The sequence below is a fragment of the Neophocaena asiaeorientalis genome, unplaced genomic scaffold (assembly GCF_003031525.2).
Source record: "Neophocaena asiaeorientalis asiaeorientalis breed wild unplaced genomic scaffold, Neophocaena_asiaeorientalis_V1.1 scaffold547, whole genome shotgun sequence".
Classification (NCBI taxonomy): domain Eukaryota; kingdom Metazoa; phylum Chordata; class Mammalia; order Artiodactyla; family Phocoenidae; genus Neophocaena; species Neophocaena asiaeorientalis.
In genome coordinates, this window is record NW_020185330.1 from 3,302,980 (window position 1) to 3,328,824 (window position 25,845).

Consider the following 25,845-nt stretch of genomic DNA (forward strand, 5'->3'; position numbering starts at 1 on the left):
ACAGTTGGGGGTTTTCTTATCATTAATTGGGGAGGCCTAGCCAGAGAATTCCAGTATTCCACAGTGAGTTTAATTGTGGGTGATTTCATCCTGCCCTTTTTATGTTGAAGCCAGGGGCTTGCGTCATATAACAGTGAATTCAGGGAGATTTTTATTTGCATGTGAATCATCGCTTTTCCAGCTGAATGTCACTTACTTGGAATTTTCATCTGATTTTGTTTTTGTTTTTGCTCTTGGTGTTTTTCCATCAGGCTCTTTGGCTAACCAGAAAAAAAAAAAAAAAAAAAATAGAGGAAGGGCTCAATCTGACTGGAACAGGGTTTGAGTTGGCAACTCCAAAAGGAGAGTATTATGAATGTGAAAAAAAGAAAACGGATGCTTTATTTTGCTTTGAGGGAGGGACCGAGGCCAAGTCAAATTGAGAGCTCTAATTTGGGAATGGTGTTATTACAGGTCATTGGGAGTTGGTTACGCTCTAAATTGGGAGGCCGGTCACATGAGGAGGCAGCAAAGACAGATCACATGGGGAACATTGGGGCTCTTTTACAATGAAGTTTTATTTTATTTACTACACAGTTAAAATGCACTTCTGTCGTGTTGAGAAACCTAGTCACCTTATTGGCTGGTGAGCGCTCCCTGTCTTGGCCCATCAGTTGTTTTATAAATGAGCTAGTTCTTCCCATATGTGTGCTTTCTGAGGCTTTATTTAGGTACTGGAATCTGTTCAGTGATGAGTAGAGCAAGCCATGTACTGAAGGTTACATATCTGTTCTTCACCTTCACATGCAGATCTTATTCTGAGGGTCTTGCTTCCTTTTCTTCCAAAGGCTCTACCCATTTTAGATCTCAATCAAGACATTCTGGTAACTTTAAAATACATATATGTGTGTTTATGTGTGTGTGTATATGTACATATATATTTATTAGATTATCTATTTATTAGATTATCTTTCATTTTATCAGTACTGTTACTGTTAGCTTGCAAAATAAAAAAAAAATACTTGTTAGTTGGGTCCTGCCTCACCATGGGCCATTAGGAACAAAGTATTCTTCCTACCCTCAAACTGCAAACTCTCGACATTCTTGGCACCTTGGGGATGACCAAGAACAGTTGTGTGTGGTAAAACTGCTCATTTTTCTTGGAGAATTAAGTCAGCGTTCTTGATATATAAAAGGCCTGAGTAGTAAGCCGTGTTTGAAATAAAAACAAAAAAGCAGCCCAGGAAGAATATCAGGAATTCAGTGTCCCGTGCAAACAAGCTGTGCTCATGGTCCTAAATGAGACACGTTACTAAGGCTGTGACACAGAGTCTGCTGGTGCTTCAGAGGCATGCGGACTGGCGATGCTTGTGATCGGAGTTAGGAATAGAAGGTGTGTGGAAACTTTCTATAAAAGGCAGCCGGGTCCCCTGGACTGGTGTGGACAAGCGGTCAGGAAGCTCTGGCACTGTTCATGGCCATACTAGGGTATGGCTGCCTGACCTTGGGTGAGCTTCTCTGTGCCTCAGTTTCCCTGAAGCACCATATTGGTTTTGGGAGGGGAGGGTAAGGACTTCCGGAGATGTAGGAGATGTGAGATGTGATCAGGTAGATGGAGGGAGCTTGGTGTCACGGGAGCTCAAATCAGGCCTGTGTCCCCAAACAGGGTGGGGCTCCTAGTCTCCTCAGGCATCATCCACTCTGGGTGACATCACAATACCCAGCTGGACACTCAATAGTGCTGATCTGTGCCCAGTGGACACCAGAGGAGGAAAGAAAAGGCGGAGGACAAAGTAGAGAGGGAGGAGTTGAAGCAAACCCTTATGTGATCATCCCATCAACTCACAACTTTTTCACCTAACATCTGGTCCAAGTGAAACGTGTTCAGCCCCATACAACCTGTACAGCGTCTGCGCCCTCCCTCCCAAACTCAGCAAAATATCGTCCTCTAATCAAGAGAATTTTGCTCCTGTTGCTGCACGTGTCTCGTGGTTCATTGTCAGACCCGTGAGTTGATAACTTCTTCACTAAACGGCTCTCCGGTAAGCAACCGTTTAGAGGTAATGCCCTGGCTTTGTGGTCCAGGCTCCTCTGGGTCTCCTGCAGACCCCTCTCCACCCTCCTCCTTAGGACTGCACAGAACTCTGGGAAGGTGAGGGGGTGGCTTGTGAAGGCGTGATTCTATGGTAACAATGCTTTAAAACAGGAATTTTCACCTTCTTTGTATTCATGAGCCATCCCAGGCCTGGTCAGACTTTGTTTCTTGTTCTGACAACACTTTTAAAACCCGCATGGGCCAAATCGTGGCTCCCCCGTGTAGCCTTAGAAGGCGCTATCACTCCTTTTATCTGGCTAGATGGCTATGAATAGAAAACTTGAGAGATCAGCCCTGTCCTGGAAATATTATGGCATTTTGCTGGCTTATTTGTTGGTTAATTTTTTAATCCAGCAACTTCCTCTTAAAAATAGATTCCCGGGCTTCCCTGGTGGCGCAGTGGTTGAGAGTCCGCCTGCCGATGCAGGGGACACGGGTTCCTGCCCCGGTCCGGGAAGATCCCACATGCCGCGGAGCGGCTGGGCCCGTGAGCCATGGCCGCTGAGCCTGCGCGTCCGGAGCCTGTGCTCCGCAACGGGAGAGGCCACAACAGCGAGATGCCCGTGTACCGCAAAAAAAAAAAAAAAGATTCCTTTTGCCCTTTGAATTGATTCCTCTCAGCCCTCCTCCTGGTAAGAAATTAGTTTTCCCACCTGGTTTCACACCAGCCTTAACTTGTTGGTCATCCCAGAGCTGGAAATTAATTGGAGCTGCCTTAACCAAGGAGGCTACGATTTTCTCTTAGTTCCTTTGACCAGGGGTTCTCAAACTTAAGCCCGGAGGGGTTTTTAATCACAAAGCTTTCGATTCAGTAGATCTAGGGAGGGGTCCCAAATTTGCATTTCTAACAAGTTCCCAGGTGTGCAGCCCCCTACATTTGGAGAACCAGTGTGTTAGGGCTTTTTGGCTCTCCTGTTCTCCCCTCCTCCTCCTTCCCCAGCCTGTAGGGGAGGGGCCCATGGAGCCTTAGCTTCGTTCCTCAGATAATGGGGATGGTTGCTAACAATTAGAGAACATTCACGATGGGCCAGACAGTGGTCTCCATGCTTTACACAGATTAAATAATTCAAACAGCACAGCAATCCTATGAAGTGTTCCACCTTCCAGATGAGGCCCTGAAGTGTACACAATTGCCCAAGGTCACACAGCTAACTAAATGGAAGGTCGAGATCCAGACCCAAACAATACAGCTGGAGCTGGAATCTGTGCTCTCAGTGCTTTATTATCTTTCTTTTCCTTTTCCTCAAGTTACTTAGAGCACCTGGTACTCCTACAGTTCTTGGAAGTGAATACCTCAAAAAGGAGCCCCAAGACAACTGAGCCCATCTTAGGTACTTGTAATCTGCATCCTGAGGTCCGAGTCTCCAGGCAGCTCGGCTTCCCCACGTGTGTGTGTGTGTGTGTGTGTGTGTGTGTGTGTGTGTGTGTGTGTGTGTGTGTGTGTGGAGGTGGGTGGGTGGGAAGGGCTCTCAGTGGATAGGACCTCGGGAGGGGGCTGATGTCAAGACGCCGGGGGGCGTCCACTTGTGAAGAGAGGCCAGACCTCCCCTTCTGTTGGGGCCCAGTGTCCCCTCACCATTCTGCCTTGGTCCGGAGATTTCTGCTATGGACCCTTAGCACCCTAACCAGAGACTGATGAAGCCAAGAAGGAACAGATCTGTGTCATCCACTGTGATAGAAAAGTGTGTGTGTCTTTTCTCCAGTCTGGTCCAGCAAGCATGTGTGATCAACACTGTCCTTGGCAAACAAACAGCAGAGACTTAAGTGGCAGGCACTGGCCCTGCCCTCAAGGAGCCACGGTCTAATGGAGGAGAAAGAGTATCATATGTCACTGAGGTAGACAGCGTGGTAGAGAAGCAGTGAGGGCCAGAGTAGATCAACCGGATTCAAGGAAGGAGGTAGATTCCTAAACCATGCCATAGATAATGGCGGGGGCAGGAGGGAGCGAGTGTGGATGTATACAGGGCATATCTACAGCAAAGAATATTTAATGATAAATAATAGTCTCTTAGGATTTGAACAGCCAAGGTTAAGTCTCTATTGGTATAGTTGTAACTGATTAAGCTCTGCATGTTTTTCTAGTAAATAATGTGTCAGATGCTGGCTGGAGGTCTGCTGGAGGTTCTGGAGTTACTTCAGAAAATAGATTCTACTCCTTACGGAGTTGCCTGTTCTATAAATGGAGAGCTCTTTAAAGTATTTCTCTACCCCTCTGGTCTGATTCTTTCCACATTCTTTGTATTACAGACTTCTCTATGGGGTACAAAACTTTTCCCATGGCTATCTCTGACCCTGCACACCCCATTGAAAAAGAGGGATCCTAGAACCAGGCCATATACATTGATAGGGACCAAAGATAAATACCGAGTGGATAGATAGACACATCCACCTCCAAAGGTGGTGGCATAAAGCCAGATTAAAACCAAACAGGCCGTTGCTGTCACTCCCTGCTCTAGACTAGTGTGGCCTAAGTCCTCTCACTGTTTTCTTGTCTTCCTTTGGTTTAGAATTCTAGACGGTGTGTTTGAGACTCAGGAAGCGTGAGCAAGAGGCCCTTGTCCACAGACATTATAACCGTGGGCTCTGAGCTCTTGTCTTCTCCTGCAGCATTCCCGCAAAGTCTCCTCAAGCAGAGTGCCCTCACCCGGTCAGTCCTGCCGATTCTGGCCCAGCCTCTGGCCTGTGGGTCTGTTTAATTTCACAGTGAGCTGCCCAGAAGGAGGGAAACGGCCTCTCATTTCTGATTAGAGAATTACATCCTTTACCATCCTTTTCTCCTTCAGACCCCACTGCCCGGGAGAACTTCAGAAATTAAAAAGTAGCCCTCCTTCTCAAAAAATCTGAAAAGTCTTATTCTTGTGTGATTGCCTCGACAGACCTACTAACCTGAAAATAAGTTCAGTGCACAAGTAAGAGGGGAAATAACCTGCCTTTTCTGCTTGCCTTTGCATAAATTCCTGGAGTTGGCTAATAGCTCAAGAGATCCAGCAAGGGAGGTGTGCTTCTAACTCCCAGTAAGGGAGGTGTGCTTCTAACTCCCCCTGCAGGGCTGTGGGTAGTGAGGACCAGAGGGTGGGATTGGCTCCCTCCTAGGGTTAGTCGCCCAACTCTGTCCTTGGGCGGTTAACCAGGCCCTTCTTTTCAAATACATTAACAGTTAATTTGTGACCAGGGATTCAAATATCCTGCTTTCACAAATTTGTCCGTGGTATCCTCTGCCAAATAACTTGTACATGTATTTAAGAATTCCTACCTAAGGGAGTGATGCAAACATGTTACTATCAACTTTTCCAACATGGGTATTTTGGACATATGTGTGTGCTGTTCCTCGGTGACAATATTTACGCGCATCCCAGGGTTCTCACATTCACACTCACACTTTGGATTCCCATCTCTCAAGATGGGAAATTTTGTCGAGCAACTTCCTCATTATTTTAGAAAGTGTGGGACCTGGTGATTCAATAGTCCAGACTCATTCTTCAAGACATAGTACGTCTCCACGTGGTCCGAGGTGGTTCACTCTGGCCCTTGCCAGACTTGTGAGGTTTACAAACCTATTATGTGAAGTGCTGTTGTTTGGTTGGGTCTGCTGGATGGAGCACAGTCTATTCCTTGGTGATTTGGCCTTGTTTATATTCCTCCTGACACTTCTTGGTTGACTCTGTCTGGACGTTGCCAGGGATTTTGGTCCTGGAGTTCTTCGGTAACAAATCTCATTGCAGTTAGGCTCCCTGGACCACAGTGCGCTTCTTTTCACGCTCTCATTTCCAGTGCTGCTTATAGAGCAAGGCCTGAATCTAAGCGCAGGAGTGCAAAGCCTGTTTTTCTCTTCTGCAAGGTCAGCGTGAGGATTGCTATTCATTATTTTGAAATACGATTGGAGAGTCATTTTGTGGTATGTGGGGTTTGTCAGTGGTGGTCTGGGAGGGCGAGAGGGGCACTGAAGATTAGCGGCTGGGAAAGCTTCCTGCTTTGGGAACATTTAACGCCGCTCCTCGGAGGGGTTTTGGGTATAAAAAAACTAGCCGAATGTGGTTTGCAAAGATTTGTCTTGCATTTGTCAAGAGTAAGGTAACATTTTCTTCATCTCTAATTTATATGACTCTTAGGAGGCCCATTCCTATGAGGTTTTATTAGAACATAATCACTTACGGCCAAAAAAATTTGGACACGCCACGGCCTTAACACAGCGCTATTGGCATTGGTTTTGTCTCTTTCTTCAACAGATGTTTGGGAAAGAGTCGTATTAAATGCATTTAATTCTGCTGTCTCAGCCTAACAAATCTTTATCATGAAGATTACTTTAATTGGTGTCAGTTACAAGCAGGAAAAGCTCCCATTAAGCTTTTGTTTTCTAGCACTTGGGGACATTTTCCATCCTAAATAGAATGTTGAAATGGGGGATGTAGTAAAGATTTTGAAAACTGAGTTAATCATTTTATTTTCCTTTTTTACATATTCCTGTTTCTATTTGACGTTAAAGCTAAAATTAATCAGAATTCCACAGTCAAACAAGAAAGAGGTGACTGAACAGTTTGGGGGTGACAGTTGGTACCTTCTATTGCTTACAGGTCACCCAGTCCATCAGTCTTTGTTTAAAGGAAATTTCTAGGAAGAACCTCAGATTTTGAGTAAGAAATCCTGAAGTCTAATAAACTATCAAACAAAATGCCTGGGGACAATTTTTTTTTTTTTTTTTTTTTAACATCTTTATTGGGGTATAATTGCTTTACAATGGTGTGTTAGTTTCTGATTTATAACAAAGTGAATCAGCTATATGGGGACAATTTTATATAGCCATTTTAAAATGTGATTAATAAGGAAATGGTAATGCAAGGGAAAATGGAGACAAATCACTACCCTCATGAAACTTATATTCTAGTACAGAAAGATGGAAACTGAGTGTGGTACACAGCAGGTCACATGATAAGTGCTGTGGAGAAAAATAAGGACAGGGGGATAGGGAGTGTAGGGTGAGGGGGCGATGTGGGCAGTTTTAGAGTGTGTACAGAGAAGGTCTCACTAAGAAGGCAACATGTGAGCAAAGACGGAACTGAGGGAGGCTGGATGTGGGTCTGGGGGAAGAGCGTTCCAGGCAGGTGCAAATGTTGGGAGGTAGGCCCAGGTCTGGCATGTAAAGGAACAGCAAGGGAGCCAGGATGGACTGACATGAATGAGGGACAGTAGTAGGGGGTGGGCTAGATCACAGAGGGGCTAATAGTCTGTTCTATGGCTTTTACCATTGGAATGTTTGATCAGAGAAGTGATATGACCTATCTTCTGGTATAAAAAGATCACTCTGCCTATTATATTGATAGTTAGATTCTGGATATATTTTGAACATCCAGCACATAGGATTTGCTGACAGATGAAAGTAGTCAAGGATACTCCAAGGTTTCCACCTGAACTACTGGGAAGATGGAAAAGCCATTTGCTGAGATAGAAAAGAAGACCAAAGGCGCAGGTCTAGTGAGAGTGAAAGCAAGAGTTCAGTTTGGGACTTGTTAACCTGTGCTGGAGATACAGCTGTAGGAGTTGTCTGCATACTCGTCAGGCCAGAGGTCAGAACTGAGGCAAGTGGTAGGGGGAGTTGGCCTGTCTTATGTGCCCTCAGGGGTGGGGCAGCCTCAGACCCATGAGAGTTAGTAATTGCCAGGAGGAGGTCAGAAGCCTGAAGGTGAATCCCAGCCCTAACTTGAGATTTCAGGACTAGTTACTGCTGACCTGGGTCCTTCAGGAGCAAAGGAGACCTCCCGGATTGCCCAGCCATGCTGGTAGCCAGGAGAAAAGGGACCAAAACGAAAGTCCCCATTGAAGAGACGGCAAGATCACTTGGCAGCAGTAAGGGATTATTACAGGTATCTGCTGGGGCCAGAGGTGTCTGGTTCTTGCTCTTTGAGGACGGTCAGGTGCCTATGAATGACCAGCCCCTAACCACCATCGTACATTCAGAGAAAGCTGGTGGTTATAATGGTCTATGGAGTCCACTACGTAGATCCCTGCCTTTTCTAGTGAATTCAAGGGGCAGTAGCATTTTTGAGTGATTCTTTTTACCAAGTAACATGAAGCTCCCTGTACTAGTTAACTATTGCTATATGACAAATTACCCCAAAACTTAACGGCTTCACATAATAACGTTTATCTCACAGTTTTCTGAGGGTCAGAAATTTGAGATGGCCTCGCTGGGTGGCGCTGGCTTAAAGTCTCTGGCAAGGTTGCAATCAAGATTTTGAGTAGAGCTGGAGAATCCACTTCCAAGGTGGCTTACTCACATGGCTGGCAAGTTGGTGCTGACTGTTAGCAGGCGGCCTGGGTTCCTCCCCATACGGCGGCCTCTCCTGGGGCTGCCTGAGTGTCTTCATAATTGGAGTGGCTATAGCTTCCGCCAGAGGGAGTGAACCAGGAGAGTGAGGTGCAAGCTGCAGTGCCTTTTATGACCTAATCTCAGAACACCTCCCTCACATTCTGTTGGTCACATACAACTGTTCAGATTCGGTGTTGGGGGAGAGTACACAAGGGCATGAAGGCCAGGAGGCAAGGATCCGTGGGCACCGCCAGCCAGCAATCACCCTCCTTGAAAATAGGGAGGAGGTTGCTATCTTCTAAATCCTTTGTATCTGCTCAAAGCACCACTTGCAGCACCACTTCCATGTTCTCTGGGGTCCCCCATCACAACTGGTCTAATCCACATCTCTTGCAGGGCTCCACCAAATTACTGGGATGTTTCTTTAGCCATCTCTAGCTCAAGAGGATCCCTTGGGAGACAGTAGGCAAATGCAGGTGCCAACACAGGAATCCCATTGTTTGCCATGTTGGTTTTTGCTATTTTCCCCCTACTCTTTAGGTGCCCTCTCAGCTCCCATCCCTACCAAATGCATGGCATGTGGTATTCCCACTGTCCTCGGTCCCTGATTTGTGCAAAGATGCACTACAGTTAGAAGCCTTTATTACATGACGTGTCTAGGATTGAGTTTGTAATGCAAATTCTTCCAGGGAGCTTTTGACCATTTAAGACCCACTGTATTCCTGCCTTTTAGCACATTTATTTAACCAGTACTTCTTGTACGTGTGCATTTAATTTCCAGCCATTTCTCGCATGAGCAAATTGCCTAAATACACTTGTGAGAAACTCTTTTATGGTAAATGTTATTAAACTGAAAACAAGGGTATAATAAAATAACAATTTAAAGGTAATTTACTAACAACTGGAGCGCTTAAACATTGACATACCATTGTGTAGTATTAGTACCAGACTTGGTGGGTTTTTTTGGTTTTTTGGGGGTTGTTTTGTTTTTTTGCGGTACGTGGGCCTCTCATGTTGTGGCCTCTCCTGTCGCGGAGCACAGGCTCCGGACGCGCAGGCCCAGCGGCCATGGCTCATGGGCCCAGCCGCTCCGCGGCATGTGGGATCTTCCCGGACCGGGGCAGGAACCCGTGTCCCCTGCATCAGCAGGCGGACTCTCAACCACTGCGCCACCAGGGAAGCCCCCAGACTTGGTATTTAAACACATTCTTTGTCACTCCAAGAATCACTGGGACAGCTTCCTAATCCTCATGGTCTTTAATTATAGCTCTTTCAAGATTTTTTTTACTACTCCTATGTCACTGGTTTATAAATTATAAATCATTAGCTTTTACCCACATAAAACATCCAGAAAACTCTTATCTCTGCTGCTTATCCAGAGAAAAAGAAAATATTCAGAGAAAGTAGTAGAGATGAGTTGGCATCATTGAACCTTATTGTTCTTGGACTTCCGTTCTCTCGACTGTCTACCGACTAGAGTGATATCGGGGTGGATAATAATAGAAACTACATCACAAAAGTGATCGATTAGTTGACCGTTTTGAGGATTCCTGGGTCTTCCCCAGTAAGGAGAATTCCTTGAATACACATCTCAGTAAAGGCTCCTTCTGCCTGGAAGGTGGTGTGGATGACACAAAGAAGGCCAGTGGGCAGCTGGGCGGGACCTGCCATTCCTATACCAAGTCCCTACATGCAGGGCCTGGCTTCTGTTTTAACGTGGAGATTCTCACTCTTGTCAGTGCTCTGGGGATACTCCCCCTGAGAGATTGATTCAGCCAATCAGTGCTGGCTGATTAATTTGCCATAAGGAGGGACCTTCTGTACTCAAAGGAGCCAGAGAGACTAGATGTTCTCAAAGTCCATATAATCAGCACAGGAAGGCCTCCACAGGAAGCCATCATCAGAGACCATTTATTAAGTTGTCCTGAAAAATCATCATCACAGAATCTAGAAATCCCTTGTCTGTATGGTCAGCTCATCCTCTCCCTAAAGGTACCTGGGGAGCTAAATCATAGTCCAAAGGTTGTTTGGTGAGTGGATAACCAGGATGAGGGAAGCTAAGTGAGGGGAATGTTTAGTGGCAACAGGTTAGCTTCATGAGTCCAGCTCAGAATGGGAACGACCTTGCACTAAGGACTGAATTACTAGAAGCCAAAGGGCTAAAACTTCCTTTTTCCTAGAGGGGTACTTAGATAGGTGTATCAGTTATCTTTACCCCAAACGTAGAAGCTTAATACAACAATAAACATGTTATCACACACAGTTTCTCGGGCTCAGGAATACAACGCAGTGCCCCTCAAGATGTTCTCTGGAGCGTAGTCACCCGAAGGCTTCACGGAGGCTGAGAGTTCTGCTTCCAAGTTGGTGCTGCAGGCAGCAGGGCTTAGTTCCTTACTGTCCCTACTGGGTGGCTTGAGAGTCCTCGCAGCATGGCAGCTGGCTTCCCCCAGAGTGAGTAACCCAAGAGAGAGCAAGATAAAAGCTGCAATGCCTCTTCTAATCCATGAAGTTACGCACTGTCACTTCTGCTACATTCTATTTGATAGAAGTGACTCATTAACCCCAGCCTGCTCTCAGAGGGAGTTGATTGGCTCCACCTTTTGGAGAGGACTGACAAAGACATAGTGGACATATTTTAAAACCACAAAAGGTACATTATCCTCTGTACCTTCTTTTTTTCTACACTTCCATAGCCGACCCAACTCTTCTGCTGATCCATGTATTCTTAAAATTTTTTACATTATTATATTTGTAAATATAATGTACATATAAACATTTTAGGGACTTCTCCGGCAGTCCAGTGGTTAAGACTCCACCTGCCAATGCAGGGGGTGCGGGGTGGATCCCTGGTTGGGCAGCTAAGATCCCACATGCCATGGGATGCAGCCAAAATTTTTCTTTTTTAATTAAAAAAATTTTTTTAATTGTATGTGTAATTATATATTATATAATTATATTTTAATGTATTATATAATTACATGTGTAGTATATAATTATATATGTAGTATATAATTACGTATGCATTATAAATATTAATATATTTAGCTTATAGCCAAGCTCTTCTAGTATGATAGTCATTGTGTATCTTTATGCGAATTTGCATACCCCCATTCTGCCACCTCCCTAGCTGGGGGACCTGGGGCAAGTTACTTGACCCCTCTGTGCCTCTGTGTCCCCATCCGTAAAGTAGGGCTGTAATAGAACCTGTGTCATAAGCTTCGTGTGAGGATTAAACGAGGAATTACATGCACAGAGCTTAGAAGAGTCCCTGACACACAGAAAACATTCAGTACACTTAGCTCTCAGCATGGCAGCTGGAGCAGTGGGAGAAACAGTTTGATCCAGTAGGTGTAGTTAGCCCTCTGAAGGCCATCGTATTTCCATGTTCCCAGAGGCAGTAAACAAAAGTCATAGCTGTCTTTGTGGCCATGCCACAGCCCTACAGCATCCAAGCCCTGTCCCGAGGATAGAGAAAAAACCTTTTCAGGCCTGGAAGGGACCAAGGGTCAGCAGCCTCTTTGCTGTGCTTGTTCCTCCTCTGGATCCCAGGTTAATCCCTGCCAGAGAGGGCTTACCTGGAGATAACATGTTTAGTTTGTACTCTGAGTCCTATTTATTGATAAATTTTGTTTTTGTTCCTAAGCTTTTTTTAGGCTGACCTTTCGTGGAAGGGTAGAATATCCAAACAGGGAAGTAACCTCGCAAAAAGCTAGGGAGTTCCTCAGCCTCAAGGATTTGTATTAAAGGTTGTTCCCAATTTTTTTTTTTTTTTTTGCGGTACATGGGCTTCCCACTGCTGTGGCCTCTCCCGCTGCGGAGCACAGGCTCCGGATGCGCAGGCTCAGCGGCCATGGCTCACGGGTCCAGCCGCTCCGCGGCATGTGGGATCTTCCCGGACCGGGGCACGAACCCGTGTCCCCTGCATCGGCAGGCGGACTCTCAACCACTGCACCACCAGGGAAGCCCCCAAATTTTATTTTTAAACATACATTTTTCAGGGTATACGCTGGCTACATGTGATCAGTGTTGGCGTTGGACATAGATCCATCTTCACTTCAGGCCCTTTTGCTTCTTGCCAGTGTCTCTTTAGTTCCTTGGGCTTAATGAATAGATTTTATCTTCATCCTAAGCATGTTCATAATTTAAAACATGCCGGGTGTTTGCTGAAAAGGTATTGATGAGAAAGTTAGAACTGGTGCTTTCTTCATCTCCCAGAGCAACTTTAAAAGAAAGGCTGTATACCTAGTGGAATGCATGAGGGTTGTCTTGTGTCAGGTGGCAATTTGCTAAATATAGGGAGCTTGGAGGGACCTGCTGAGGTCATCTGTGCCCTCCCACCCACCTTCGGCATCTGAATGTCTCCAGCCCTGTGCTAGCCAGTTCAATAGTCACCAGCCACACATGGCCTCTGAGCATTTCAGCTGTGGCTAGTCCAAGTTGAGATGTGCTGTCAGTGGTAAAGTACACCCTGGATTTAAAAAAAAAAAAAAATTTATTGAAGTATAGTTGATGTATAATATTGTGTACGTTACAGGTGTACAGTATAGTGATTGACAATTTTTAAAGGTTATACTCCATTTATAGTTATTATAAAATATTGGCTACATTCCATGTGTTGTACAAGATATTCTTGTAGCTTATTTTATACATAACAGTTTGTACCTCTTAATTCCTTACCCCTGTACTGCCACTTCTCCTTCCCTCTCCCCACTGGTAACTACTAGTTTGTTGCCCATATCTGAGTCTGCTTCTTTTTTTAAATTTTATTTATTTATTATTATTTTTTGGCTGCGTTGGGTCTTCGTTGCTGCAAGGAGGCTTTCTCTAGTTGCAGCGAGCACAGGCTACTCTTCGTTGCGATGCGCGGGCTTCTCATTGCGGTGGCTTCTCGTTGCGGAGCATGGGCTCTAGGCGCATGGGCTTCAGTAGTTGTGGCTCATGGGCTCTAAAGCGCAGGCTCAGTAGTTGTGGCGCATGGGCTTAGTTGCTCCGCGGCATGTGGGATCTTCCCGGACCAGGGCTTGAACTCATGTCCCTTGCATTGGCAGGTGGACTCTTAACCACTGCACCACCAGGGAAGCCCTGTTTCTTTTTTATTATAGTCACTCGTTTGTTGTATTTTTTAGATTCCACATAGAAGTAATATCATATAGTATTTGTCTTTCTCTTACTTATTTCACTTAGCATAGTACCCTCCAAGTCCATCCATGTTGTTGCAAAATTTCATTCTTTTTTATGGCTGAGTAGTATTCCATTGTATATATGTATTACATCTTCTTTATCCATTCCTCTGTTGATGAACACTTAGGTTACTTCCATACCTTGGCAATCGTAAATAGTAATGCTTCTATGAACATTGGGGTGCATGTATCTTTTCAAATTAGCATTTTTGTTTTTTTTGGATATATACCCAGCAGTGGAATTTCTGGGTGATATAGTAGTTCTATTTTTAGTTTTTGAGAAAGCTCCATACTGTTTTCCACAGTGGCTGCACAAATTTACATTCCCACCAACAGAGGGTTCCCTTTACTCCACATCTTCACCAACATTTGTTATTTGTGTTCTTTTTGATGATAGCCATTCTGACAGGTGTGAGGTGATATCTCATTGTGGTTTTGATTTGCATTTCCCTGATGATTAGCAATGTTGAGCATCTTTTCATGTGCCCATTGGCCATCTGCATTTCCTCTTTGGAAACATGTTGCCAATTCTTTAATCAGATTGTTCTTTTGATGTTGAGTTGTATGAGCTGTTTATATATGTTGGAAATTAACCCCTTATTGGTCATATCATTTGCAAATATTTTCTCCCATTCAGTAGGTTGTCTTTTCATTTTGTCAGTGGTTTTCTTTGCTCTGCAAAATCTTTTAAGTTTAATTAGGTCCTATTTATTTATTTTCACTTTTATTTCCTTTGCTTTGGGGGATGGATCCGAAAAAGTATTGCTGTGATTTATGTCAAAGAGTGTCCTGCCTATGTTTTCTTCTAAGAGTTTTATCATCTCTGGTCTTATATTTGGTCTTTAATCCATTTTGAGTTTATTTTTGTATATGGCATTAAAGAATGTTCTAATTTCATTCTTTCACATGTAGCTGTCCAGTTTTCCCAGCACCACTTATTGAAGAGACTGTCTTTTCTGCATTGTATATTCTTGCCTCCTTTGTTGTATATTAATTGACCATATGTGTGTGGGTTTATTTCTGGACTCTCTATTCTGATCCATTGATCTATGCATCTATTTTTGTGCCCGTACCATACTGTTTTGATTACTGTATCTTTGTAGTATAGTCTGAAGTCAGGGAGCATGACTCTTCCAGCTCTGTTCTTCTTTCTCAAGATTGATTTGTCCATTTGGGGTTTTCTTTGTTTCCATACAAATTTTTTAATTATTTGTTCTAGTTCTGTGAAAAATGCCATTAGTATTTTGATATAGATTACACTGAATCTGTAGCTTGCCTCGGGTAGTCTGAAGTGCACCCTGTATTTTGAAGACTTAATACAAAGAAAATGTAAAATGTTTCATCAGTAATTTTTATTGCTTACAAGTTGAAATAATATAATGATATAATGGATTAAATAAAATATATCATTAAAATTAATTTTACCTCCTTTTTACTTTTCTTTTAATACTAGAAAATTCTAAATTGTGTATGCTCACATTATATTTCTATCTGACAGTGCTTCTCTGGACCATCTATCTCTATTCTTCAAGCCCCGGGGTTGGAGGTTGTAGAGACTTCCTTGGTGACTCCTTTGAGTCTTTTGTCATTCTGGCACTTCACACTCAATCTTATTCTCTCTCTCATGCTTCAATTTGAACACTTCTGCTTCAAGTAGTTGACTGTCCATCTCCTTATGAAATCCCTACTTGAAAAAAGTCAAGTATCTCTTCATATTGTTCAGTTATAAGCCCATTATTTTTTACCTTTGACTTTCTACCTCTTTTCCAACTCTGATAATATTTTAAAATTTTATTTTATTGAAGTATAGTTGATTTATTAATGCAGTGTTGTGTTAACTTCCACTGTACAGCAAAGTGTTCAGTTATACATACACACACACACACACATGCACATGTATATATACTTTTTCATATTCTTTTCAATTATGGCTTATCACAGGATATTGAATATAGTTCCCTATGCTATACAGTAGGATCTTGTTGTTTATCCATTCTATATATAATAGTTTGCATCTGCTAATCCCAAACTCGCAGTCCACCCCCCCACCCTTGGCAACCACAAGTCTGTTCTCTATGTCTGTGAGCCTGTTTCTGTTTTGTAGATAAGTTCATTTGTGTCATATTTTAGATTCCACATATAAGTGATATCATATGGTATTTGTCTTTCTCTTTCTGACTTACTTCACTTAGCATCATAATCTCTAGGTCCATCCATGTTGCTGCAAGTGGTATTATTTCATTCTTTTTTGTGGCTGAGTAGTATTCTATTGTATATATGTACCACGTCTTTATCCATTCATCTGTCAATGGACATTTAGGTTGTTTCCTTGTCTTGGCTGTTGTGAATAGTGCTGCTGTGCATAGAGTTGCATGTATCTGTTTGAATTACAGTTTTGTCCAGATATATGCCCAGGAGTGGGATTGCTGGATCACATGGCAACTCTATTTTTAGTTTTCTGAGGAACCTCCATATGGTTTTCCATAGTGGCTGCACCAATTTACATTCCCACCAACAGTGTAGGAGGGTTCCCTTTTCTCTACACCCTCTCTAGCATTTGTTATTTGTAGACTTTTTTATGATGACGATTCTAACTGGTGTGAGGTGGTACCTCTTTGTAGTTTTTAAATTTTTTTAAAATTTATTTATTTTATCTATTTATTTTTGGCTGTGTTGGGTCTTTGTTGCTGTGCACAGGCTTTCTCTAGTTGCGGCTAGTGGGGGCTACTCTTCATTGAGGTATGCAGGCTTCTCATTGCAGTGGCTTCTCTTGTTGAGGAGCATGGGCTCTAGGTGCACGGGCTTCAGTAGTTGTGGCATGCAGGTTCAGTAGTTGTGGCTTGCGGGCTCTCGAGCGCAGACTCAGTAATTACGGTACACAGGCTTAGTTGCTCCACGGCATGTGGAATCTTCCCAGACCAGGGCTTGAACCTGTGTGCCTTGCATTGTCAGGCAGATTCTTAACCACTGCACCACCAGGGAAGCCCCCTCATTGTAGTTTTGATTCACATTTCTCTAATAATTAGTGATGTTGAACATCTTTTCATGTGCCTGTTAGCCATCTGTATGTCTTCTTTGGAGAAATGTCTATTTAGGTCTTCTGCCCATTTTTCGATTGGGTTGTTTGTTTTTTTTCGTAATTGAGTTGTATGTGCTGCTTGTATATTTTGGAAATTAAGCCCTTGTCGGTCACATCACTTGCAAATATTTCTCCCAGCCTGTGGGTTGTCTTTTCGTTTTGTTTATGGTTTCCTTTGCTGTACAAAAGCTTGCAAGTTTGATTAGGTTCCATTTGTTTATTTTTGCTTTTATTTCTATTGCCTTGGGAGACTGACCTAAGAAAACATTGGTATGATTTATGTCAGAGAATGTTTTGCCTGTGTTCTCTTCTAGGAGTTTTATGGTATCATGTTTTATATTTAAGTCTTTAAGCCATTTTAAGTTCATTTTTGTGTATGGTGTGCTGGTGTGTTCTAACTTCATTGATTTATTTACATCTGGCTGGCTATCCAACTTCCCAACACCACTTGCTGAAGAGACTGTCTTTTCTCCATTGTATATTCTTACCTCCTTCCTTGAAGATTAATTGACCATAGGTGTGTGGGTTTATTTCTGGGGTCTCTGTTCTGTTCCACTGATCCACGTGTCTGTTTCTGTGTCAGTACCATGCTGTCTTGATTACTGTAGCTTTGTATCAACTCTGATAATTTTTAATGACCTTCCCTGGGTCATCTCTGGTCTCTGTTTTTTTTTAATAGATCTTTATTGGAGTATCTGGCCTCTATTATTTTTAAAACTTGGTATCTGAAACCACCCAGCATGGCTCTAACATGGGCCTGACTACTGCAGAGACAAATAGAAGGAATTATTTCCACTATCAAGTACTTGACTGGTCCTTTTGATATATTACCTCGTTTAATCCTATAACACAAGGAGGGACAGGTGCTCTTGGTAGCACTCTTCACTGATGAGGGAGTTGAAGCTCAGAGAGGTTGAGTAACTTACCGAAGTTCCGTTGCCAATTAGGTGCCAGAGCTGGGATTCATGCCCATGTGTGCCTGAGTCTGAAGCCCACATTCTTTCATGACCTACCATGTCTTTCTTTTCATTGAATACACCCCTTCGTCTTGAGAGGCCTTATCCTACACAGCTGGTGCATTTGTAGCTTATGGTCAACACTGACTCTGGAGCTTGTTCTGGTATGTTTGTGCGTCACTAGAATTGTGAAGTCCTTCTGCTAAATTCCAGAAATGCCTTTTCAACCCTGTAGATACTTTGTGAAAGCCCTAGCCCTTCTACAGTCATCACTGGGCCAGAGTTGAGGTGTTCAGGTGTTCGGAATGACTTTTCTGGAGGGAGCTTTCTTTCCTATCATCCCAGGCCCCATGGATAACTAACAGTCTCCAAAACAAGCTACTTTTCAAAGGCCAGTTAAGGCAATTAATCCATGTTTACCTAACGGCAAAAGATTTGTGTTTTGAATAGTAGGGAATAGGAGGGGTTCCTTGGGAGAGTGTCAAAAACAAATCTTTTCATGGATGAACCTTGAAGACATTATGCTAAGTGCAATAAGCTTGTCACAAAAGGGCAAATACTAGAGGGCTTCCCTGGTGGCGCAGTGGTTGAGAGTCCGCCTGCCGATGCAGGGGACACGGGTTCGTGCCCCGGTCCGGGAGGATCCCACGTGCCGCGGAGCGGTTGGGCCCGAGAGCCATGGCCGCTGAGCCTGTGCGTCCGGAGCCCGTGCTCCGCAACGGGAGAGGCCACAACAGTGAGCGGCCCACGTACCGCAAAAAAACCAAAACAAACAAACAAAGGGCAAATACTATATAATTCCACTTAAATACAGTAACTAGAGTAGTCAAATATATAGAGACAGAAAGTAGAATGATGGTCATCAGGGGATGGGAGAGAGAGTGAGGAGTCAGTGTTTCGTGGGTACAGAGTTTCAGTTTGGGAAGATGAAGATCTGGAGGTGGATGGTGGTGATGGCGGCACAGCAATAGGAATGTACTTAATGCCACAGAACTGTACACTTAAACACGGTTAAGATGGCAAATATTATGTATATTTTATCATAATAAAAATAACCAAACAGATCTTCTATATTTAAAGAAAAATAGCTTGCTTAGCATGTGTGATCAGAGGTGCCACTGGAGCTAAGTCTTGGGTCTATTGTTCATTCTAGCTTTGAGATCACAGTCATTTTCTGGGTCAGTTTCTCATGAGGAACGTGCAGGCGTACTTCACCGAGCTGAGGGGTGTCCTTTTTTCCCTGACAGATTTCTCCATCTAGGAAGTTTTACCAACTTCAAACAAATGCCCTTGCCAGGGCTTCGGCCACTTTCCACAAATGTCTGGGGAAGGGAAAGCAGCCATACCTTCGCGGACTCCACTATATGAACCCTTGATTATACTCACTTTTCCATGGAGGTTTTCTTATTCCTTCTTCACCTATCTGAGGGTATGCCTAGACTTTCCTAAGAAATAAAATGGCTGTAAATTGTATTTGTTTGTACCGAAGTGGTCATAACCTCTTTGGAGACCTGCATGAGAATTAGATTGAGCACCCAAACATCTCAGAGCGTTTGTTTCATGTTTCATTGAAGTCATTGTCCCCTGACAACCCGAGGTCAGTAATCCAACTCAATGCAGAGGCTGTTTGGAGAAAATTTATGCAGGGTACATAGATTGAGCCTCTAATCCCCAGGAATTTTCTTTACAGTGTGGTGCTTGGTGCCGCTGTGGGTGTAATTGCTTATTTGCCCTGCATATTTTCTTTTCAGGAATCATTAACCAATGGCAACAGGAATCCAAGGATAAAGTGATTTCCCTCCTGTTAACTCACCTGCCTTTGCTGAAGCCAGGAAACCTCGACGCGAAAGTAGAGTATATGAAGCTGCTGCCCCAGATCCTGGCGCACTCCATCGAGCACAACCAGCACATCGAGGAGAGCAGGCAGCTGCTGTCCTATGCTTTGATCCATCCGGCCACTTCGCTGGAAGACCGCAGTGCTTTGGCCATGTGGCTGAACCACTTGGAGGACCGCACGTCGACCAGCTTCGGCGGCCAGAACCGAGGCCGCTCGGACTCTGTGGATTATGGGCAGACGCACTACTATCACCAAAGACAGAACTCCGACGACAAGCTTAATGGGTGGCAGAACTCTCGGGATTCTGGGATTTGCCTCAACGCCTCCAACTGGCAGGACAAAAGCCTGGGGTGTGAGAATGGCCACGTGCCCCTCTACTCCTCTTCATCCGTCCCCACCACAATCAATACGATTGGAACCAGCACAAGTACAAGTAAGTCCCCGAGAAGCCCTTTAGCGCAGTCTGGTTTGGCGACTTGCTGTGTGTGGCGTGTCCCACTGGGAATGTCTGCTCTGAGTACCCTGTAACCCTGGGAGAGAAGGGCTGATTGGAATTGGCTGTGGGAAAGGGCTCTTTGGACCCCATGTTTGTTATTCTTTCAACTCTGGAAAGAGAAAAATGCTGGGCAGCTGAAAATGATTGATGGTCCAAATTCGGGTTACAAATAGACCAAAAAAAAAAGAAAAAATTAAATGAGACAGATTAAGTGGTGAAAGAAGGAAACTTCCTGTTTCCACAAACAGAACACCTTTCACCCGCTATCTTTCACCTGGGGTTTTTGGATTTGCCGAGACACTGAGTTCCCGTGTGATTCTCTAAACGTGATTCTAACCCATGGTTAACCAGACAGCCTCATGGGCTTTGTGCATTTTCCTTTCTTTTCACTTCTTTTGTTTCTTTTCCTTTCTTTTTTTCTTTCTTTCTTTTTTTTTTTTTTTTTAAATTTCACCCTGGAATGTTCCCTCCCTTGCATCTCCTGGTTTTAATCCCCAGTTGTCAGGGTCACTTTTCCTCCTGAGCAGGGGGAGCAGGTTTGCTAACTGAGAATGCTGCTCTGTGCTGTGGCCTGGTGTGGATGCTGTGGCCTTCTCTTGCTCAGTCTAACCCCTTAGGAGAGGTGGGGCGGGAATGGCTTTGCAGGAGCGGAGAGCAGAGGACACCCTCCTCCTCTTTTGACCACTAAAGCAAAGTACTCTGCCCACAGCTGGGACCAGGGCCAGGAGTCCTCCTCTCTATGGCTCCCCACTTAGGCTGAGCAAAGTGACAAACATGCCACTGGTGCTTCTGTAAAGTGGCAATGTGGGAGAGTGGCCTGCCATTAAACAGAGTTCCCTGATGCTAGTTTGCATGTGTCCCTGAAGACAGCGTCAGTGCATAGATAACTTTCTTGGGGAAAAGCTTTTGCGGTTAGACCTCATGTGCCTGTTAACATGCAGGAACCCCCAATTAAAAGATCTGAGAGGATTAAGGATTGTCAGTGACAGTTTCTTGGCCTCTACCTCCACTCGGATCTTTTGGCTAATGGGCCTTTTTAAATGGCTCTCTCAAATACGTAAGAGTGTTGAATTTTTACTACATTGATTGAAACAGTACTTTAGTGGAATAATCAAAGAAGTACTTAAGATACCGCATTGATAACGCCACAACGTGAGAGTTTAAAATTCTTTCGTCCATTTTTATATTTAGATCTTGATAATTTTCAAATTTGGGGAATTAGGTGATTATTGCACCATTAGTTTATTGTGTAAGAGGTTCTGGTGACAGTTTTTTTCACAGACTAGTAATCCAGGGAACAGTTTCACTAACCTCTGTGTGACAGAGAGTGATGGCTTGAACTATTCAAGCAGACACATGCAGGCTGGGATGACAGAGCTTCTTGGCCGGAGTTTCCTGGGTCGGTGACAGAATCCAGTAATTGTTACAAAACTCTTCGATAGCTGGGAGAGATGCGGGCTCTGAGCTTCCTACCCTCTCAAAACTTGGTCTTTTGTATTTTAAGGGGTTGAGTTTTATGTCATTTGTCTTGAAATTAGTCTTGGGTCATCACATTTCCATCTCTGCTGATTTACACATTCCGGGGTCTTGATAAGATTAATACAATTTGAGATGGTTATCAGATTGTAGTCAACAGGCCCTTTTATATTTCACTGTGGCTACCTCACCCAACAGAGGGGAGGAAATGCTTAGATGGTTGTCATGGCCTCCTAGGCCTTTGAGCCCAGTGTAGTACTTGAGCTGAAAAGGACTTGGAGGTTTAACAAGGTAACTATATTACGTATCTTGAGAAGAAAGGGGTTAGAGCCCCTTTTCAGAGCATCAGTAAAGAAGATAAGAGCTCAGATCTCTCCTCAAGAAAGTTTCATTCAAACACTTAGGTCATATCAGCACTTGTATTTCAAGACCATCCCTTTAACAAAACATTAATGTCATTGCTTTATCCCTCTGCATTGTCGATGGTGGTTAAATTGTGCTTATCAAAACTGCAATCCCTTGGGTCATTCATTCGCTTGTGCTTCTATCAAATATCTCCTCAGCACCTGGAAGGCAGCTTGACAAAGTGGGCAGGACAGGGACTTTGGTGTCACTGCTTCCTGCATCCAAATCTCAGACCTGAAATTAGCTAACTGCAACTTGGCTGAGTTACTTCACCTCTCTGAGCAAGGTCCCCACTTGTAAAATGGGAACATTCATGATACCTGCCTGCGAGGGTTGTGGTGAGGGTAAATGAGATTATGTACGTAAATGCCCAGCCCTGGCCAGGGCTGGCAACAGTAAGCGCTCAGTAAGTGTCTGCTAAATGAATGAGAGAGACTGGGCAAGACAGTGAGAAGCGAAGTGCTAGCACTAACCCCCAGACTCTGTGCCCTCATTTGCATTGTATCTTTCTTGAGCCCAGACCATGCAGCATGGTCTAGGGGGACTTGAGTCTGCTGTGACCATTTCACTGCAATAGAAAATGGTTTGGCCTTGTCTTCAGATGCCAAGATAGAAGAGTACCAACTTGTTTGAGGAAAAGCAAAGAAGGTTGCTGGCTGAAAAAGAGTGAGTGAGGTAGACAGCAGTGGGAGAGGTTGCAGAGGTAAGAGGGAGGGAGACATCCTACAGGGTATTGTGGGCCATTGCAAGAACTTTGACTTTTGCTCTCAGCAATCCCATTGGAGGATTTTTGGCAAACGAGTGATGTGATCTGACTCATGTTTTAAAGGGACTGTTTTGGCTGCTGTGTTGAGTAAGAATAGATTGTACCAGGACAAGGACAGAAACATGAAGACTGGTTAAGAGACTATTGCAATAATCCAGGCAAGACATTGATGACTTGCACCAGAATGGCTGCAGTAGAAGGGGGGAGAAGTGGTCAAGTCTAGATGTATTTTTGAAAGTACAGCCAAAAGGATTTCCTGACAGAATAAATGAGTTGTGAGGGGAAAAATTCAAGAATGACTTCAGGGTTTTTGCTTACACAACTTGGAAGGATGGTACTGCCGTCGGTTGAAATGAGGAAGTCTCTATGATTGAGGAGGTTTGGGGGTAAGATTGGGAGTTCAGTTTCATATATGGTGAGTTTATACATCTGTTAGACAATCAGAGATGTCTAGTAAGCAATTGGATATATGAGCATGCAGTTTGGGAGAGAAGACTGACCTAAGATAGACATCTGGGAGTTCAGCACATGGGTGATATTTAAAGCTATGAAACTATGAGATGAGATTACCATAGTAGAGATGCAGATAGAGAAGAGAACCAAGGGCTGAGTCTGAGTACATCAATATGAAGGCTGGGAAAAAGCAGAGGAAGCAGCAAACCAAGGAGAAACCATTGAAGTTGGAGAAAACTCAAGTGTATATATGTGTGTGTGTGTCAAGGCAAATGAAGAAAAGGTTTCAAGAAGGAAAAGGTGATCAACTGAGTCAAATGCTACTGATAAGTCCAATAAGATGAGGAACAAGAAGTGACCATTGCATTTATCAAAGAGAGATCTTAGAGATCAGTTGGAAGTGCTTCACACATGATAGGCATTTAAGGGATGAAGAAAGTTGAGTTAGTGATTCCAAAGAGATAAGAAACAAGATAGGGAGAGAAACTAGCTATAAGCTTGATTTTGGATGTATATTGACTTTGAGAAGGTGCTGGCACATTGAGATGGAGAAAATGATACATTAAAAAATAGATGATGAAAAAAAAATAGATGATGGAACCACACAGATTTTTTGAAGGAAGGAATTAAGATGAGGCTAAGAGTAGAGGGCAAAACCTATGTCCTAATCTAACAAGAATCAACCAATTTTCATCCATTTAGACAGAGGAGAGGGTACCTTTTATTGATTACAGAAGTTAAATCAAATGAGAGCTCACAGGATCTTTGAGCTGGGGCTTTTCTTCCATGAGATAAGAGAAGAATGGGTTGGGACAATTGAGAGTCTATGAAGCGTCATTTTGGAGAGCGTCAAGGTGTTCCAGACGAGAGGGGAGAATCTATTTTCAGTACCTAGCCCTCCTTTTAAGGCCACTCAGGGGTCTGATGACTGAGAGCAAGAATGTGCAGGTTCTTCGTCATGAGCCTGTGAGACCAGAAAGGACCAAGGTATTGGCTGTCACAAATCATGGCCTTTGTATCGACCATCACAAGCAATTCCAAATACAACATGCCTAGAACCTGGCTTAGCACCTTTAGGTTTGCTTTCTGTCTCAAGTGTTCCATAGAAAAAGGAAACTGTCCAGGAAAAGAACCATCCAGGTTTTCTTAAGAGCCCACAGAATTTCACTGTGGAGAGGTCAGTGCCACCTCCATTGCCCCAGACTGACTTTCTAACCGTTTTCTACTCTTCACTGGCAGAACTTGACCTGGGAGAAAACTATGTGCTGCAGTTACAAGTGAAAGGAACTTGTTTCTATTCAAATCATTGCCAATACATGATTTTTCTTAGCATTCTTTACATTTGGATTTGAAAACGTGCCAACCTCTGCTAGCCTAGACTGAGGCAAGAACTCAGAGACTTTGCGTTACAGAAATTATTCCAAAGTGCTCCATTTGAACTGCCCAGTTCTTCTACAGTCTCACGGTGTAGCTTGGAACCTTAGTATTTCTTTTATTAATCTAAATTGATTTTTCTGATGATAAAAGCAATACATTAAAATTTGGGGGGTACCATAGATCATGAAAAGTAAATTAACAGTAATCACTGCATCGTGCTTACTACATGGGGTACTCTTCAAAACGCTTTACATAAATATTAGTTCATTTAATTCTTATAATCCCACAATGTGGCTATTACTGTTATTCCCATTTGACAGATAAGGAAACCGAGGCACAGAGAGGCCAAGCAACTTGACCAACGTCACAGACCATCCAAGTCTTGTACCCCAAGTATGCTTGCTTTGCACTGACTCATATACAGAGCATTCTGTGTCCCAGTTCTTGGTTGACATATTTGCCTCCCCTTCCTGATTATGAACTCTTTGGGGACAGGGGTTTTGTCTTCTTTATCCCTCTTTCCCAGCACCTTGAACACCCTCAAAAAGTCACAGAAATGTTGGAGATGGCAAATTCCTGGCACGTGTTTAGCTGCCACTCTCCTGTGGTAGAGCATCTCTTAGATAATGGCTGTCTCCTGCTAAGCCCAGATGTGGCCTCTGAGTCTTCCTCAATATGCCCCTCAAGGCAGCCGCTATAATTCAATAAGAGATGGCATGTGAGCTGAAGCCTGTCTGCCCGCCCTGCCAGAAACGTCTGCTGAACAGTAGGGACTTAATAAATTCCTGGGCTCACTAGGCAGTTGTTCACGAAATTAATGAATTTCCAAAATAAATAAGAAAGTGTCCTTGGGAATTCGCTAAATACTTGGCAATAACATTGATCATTTAGCATTCTGTCATCATCCTGACTTACGTTACCAACTTGGTCTCAATACTAACAGACTTTTAGTAACATACTGTGATCTTGATTGTGGAGGTAGTTATATGAATTTATATAGGTAATAAGATGTGCAAGTATATACCAAAAAAATAGTGTGTACAAAAACTGCTGAGATCTGAGTAAGGTCTATAGTCTTGTAAAGGGTGTCATGTTAATGTCAGTTTCCTAGTTTTGGTAATACACTACAGTTGTGTAAGATGTCATCTTGGGCGATGCTGGCGGGATGGGTACATGGGACCTCTCTATGTAGTATTTTTGCAATTTCTTGTAGATCTGTAATTATTTCAAATTGAAAGTTAAAATGTAAAAACTACTGGGGCATCCTGTGCCTTGATATTTCTTGGACTTGGATCCTTGTCTCTCAGCCTTCCTGCAGGGTGGAGGGTCCATCCCTTCATGGAAAGGATGGCTGCTGGGCCCCAGAGAGCCAACACCTGAAACAAAACTACTTCAGCAGGGCAAGGTGAAAAGGAGGAATGTTGTGGGTCTCAGGAAATGGG

The 25,845-nt window shown here is 43.6% G+C and overlaps 1 protein-coding gene across 2 annotated transcripts in view; it reads left to right on the top strand.

Annotated features, from left to right (window-relative positions):
* SAMD4A (sterile alpha motif domain containing 4A) overlaps positions 1-25,845 on the top strand; it is a 217,336-nt gene that overhangs the window by 123,631 nt on the left and 67,860 nt on the right. For both annotated transcript variants that reach the window (XM_024734791.1, XM_024734790.1), the window contains exon 3: positions 19,345-19,863. In XM_024734791.1, coding sequence (XP_024590559.1) covers positions 19,345-19,863 — 519 coding nt within the window. The remainder of the gene's footprint in view (positions 1-19,344; positions 19,864-25,845) is intronic.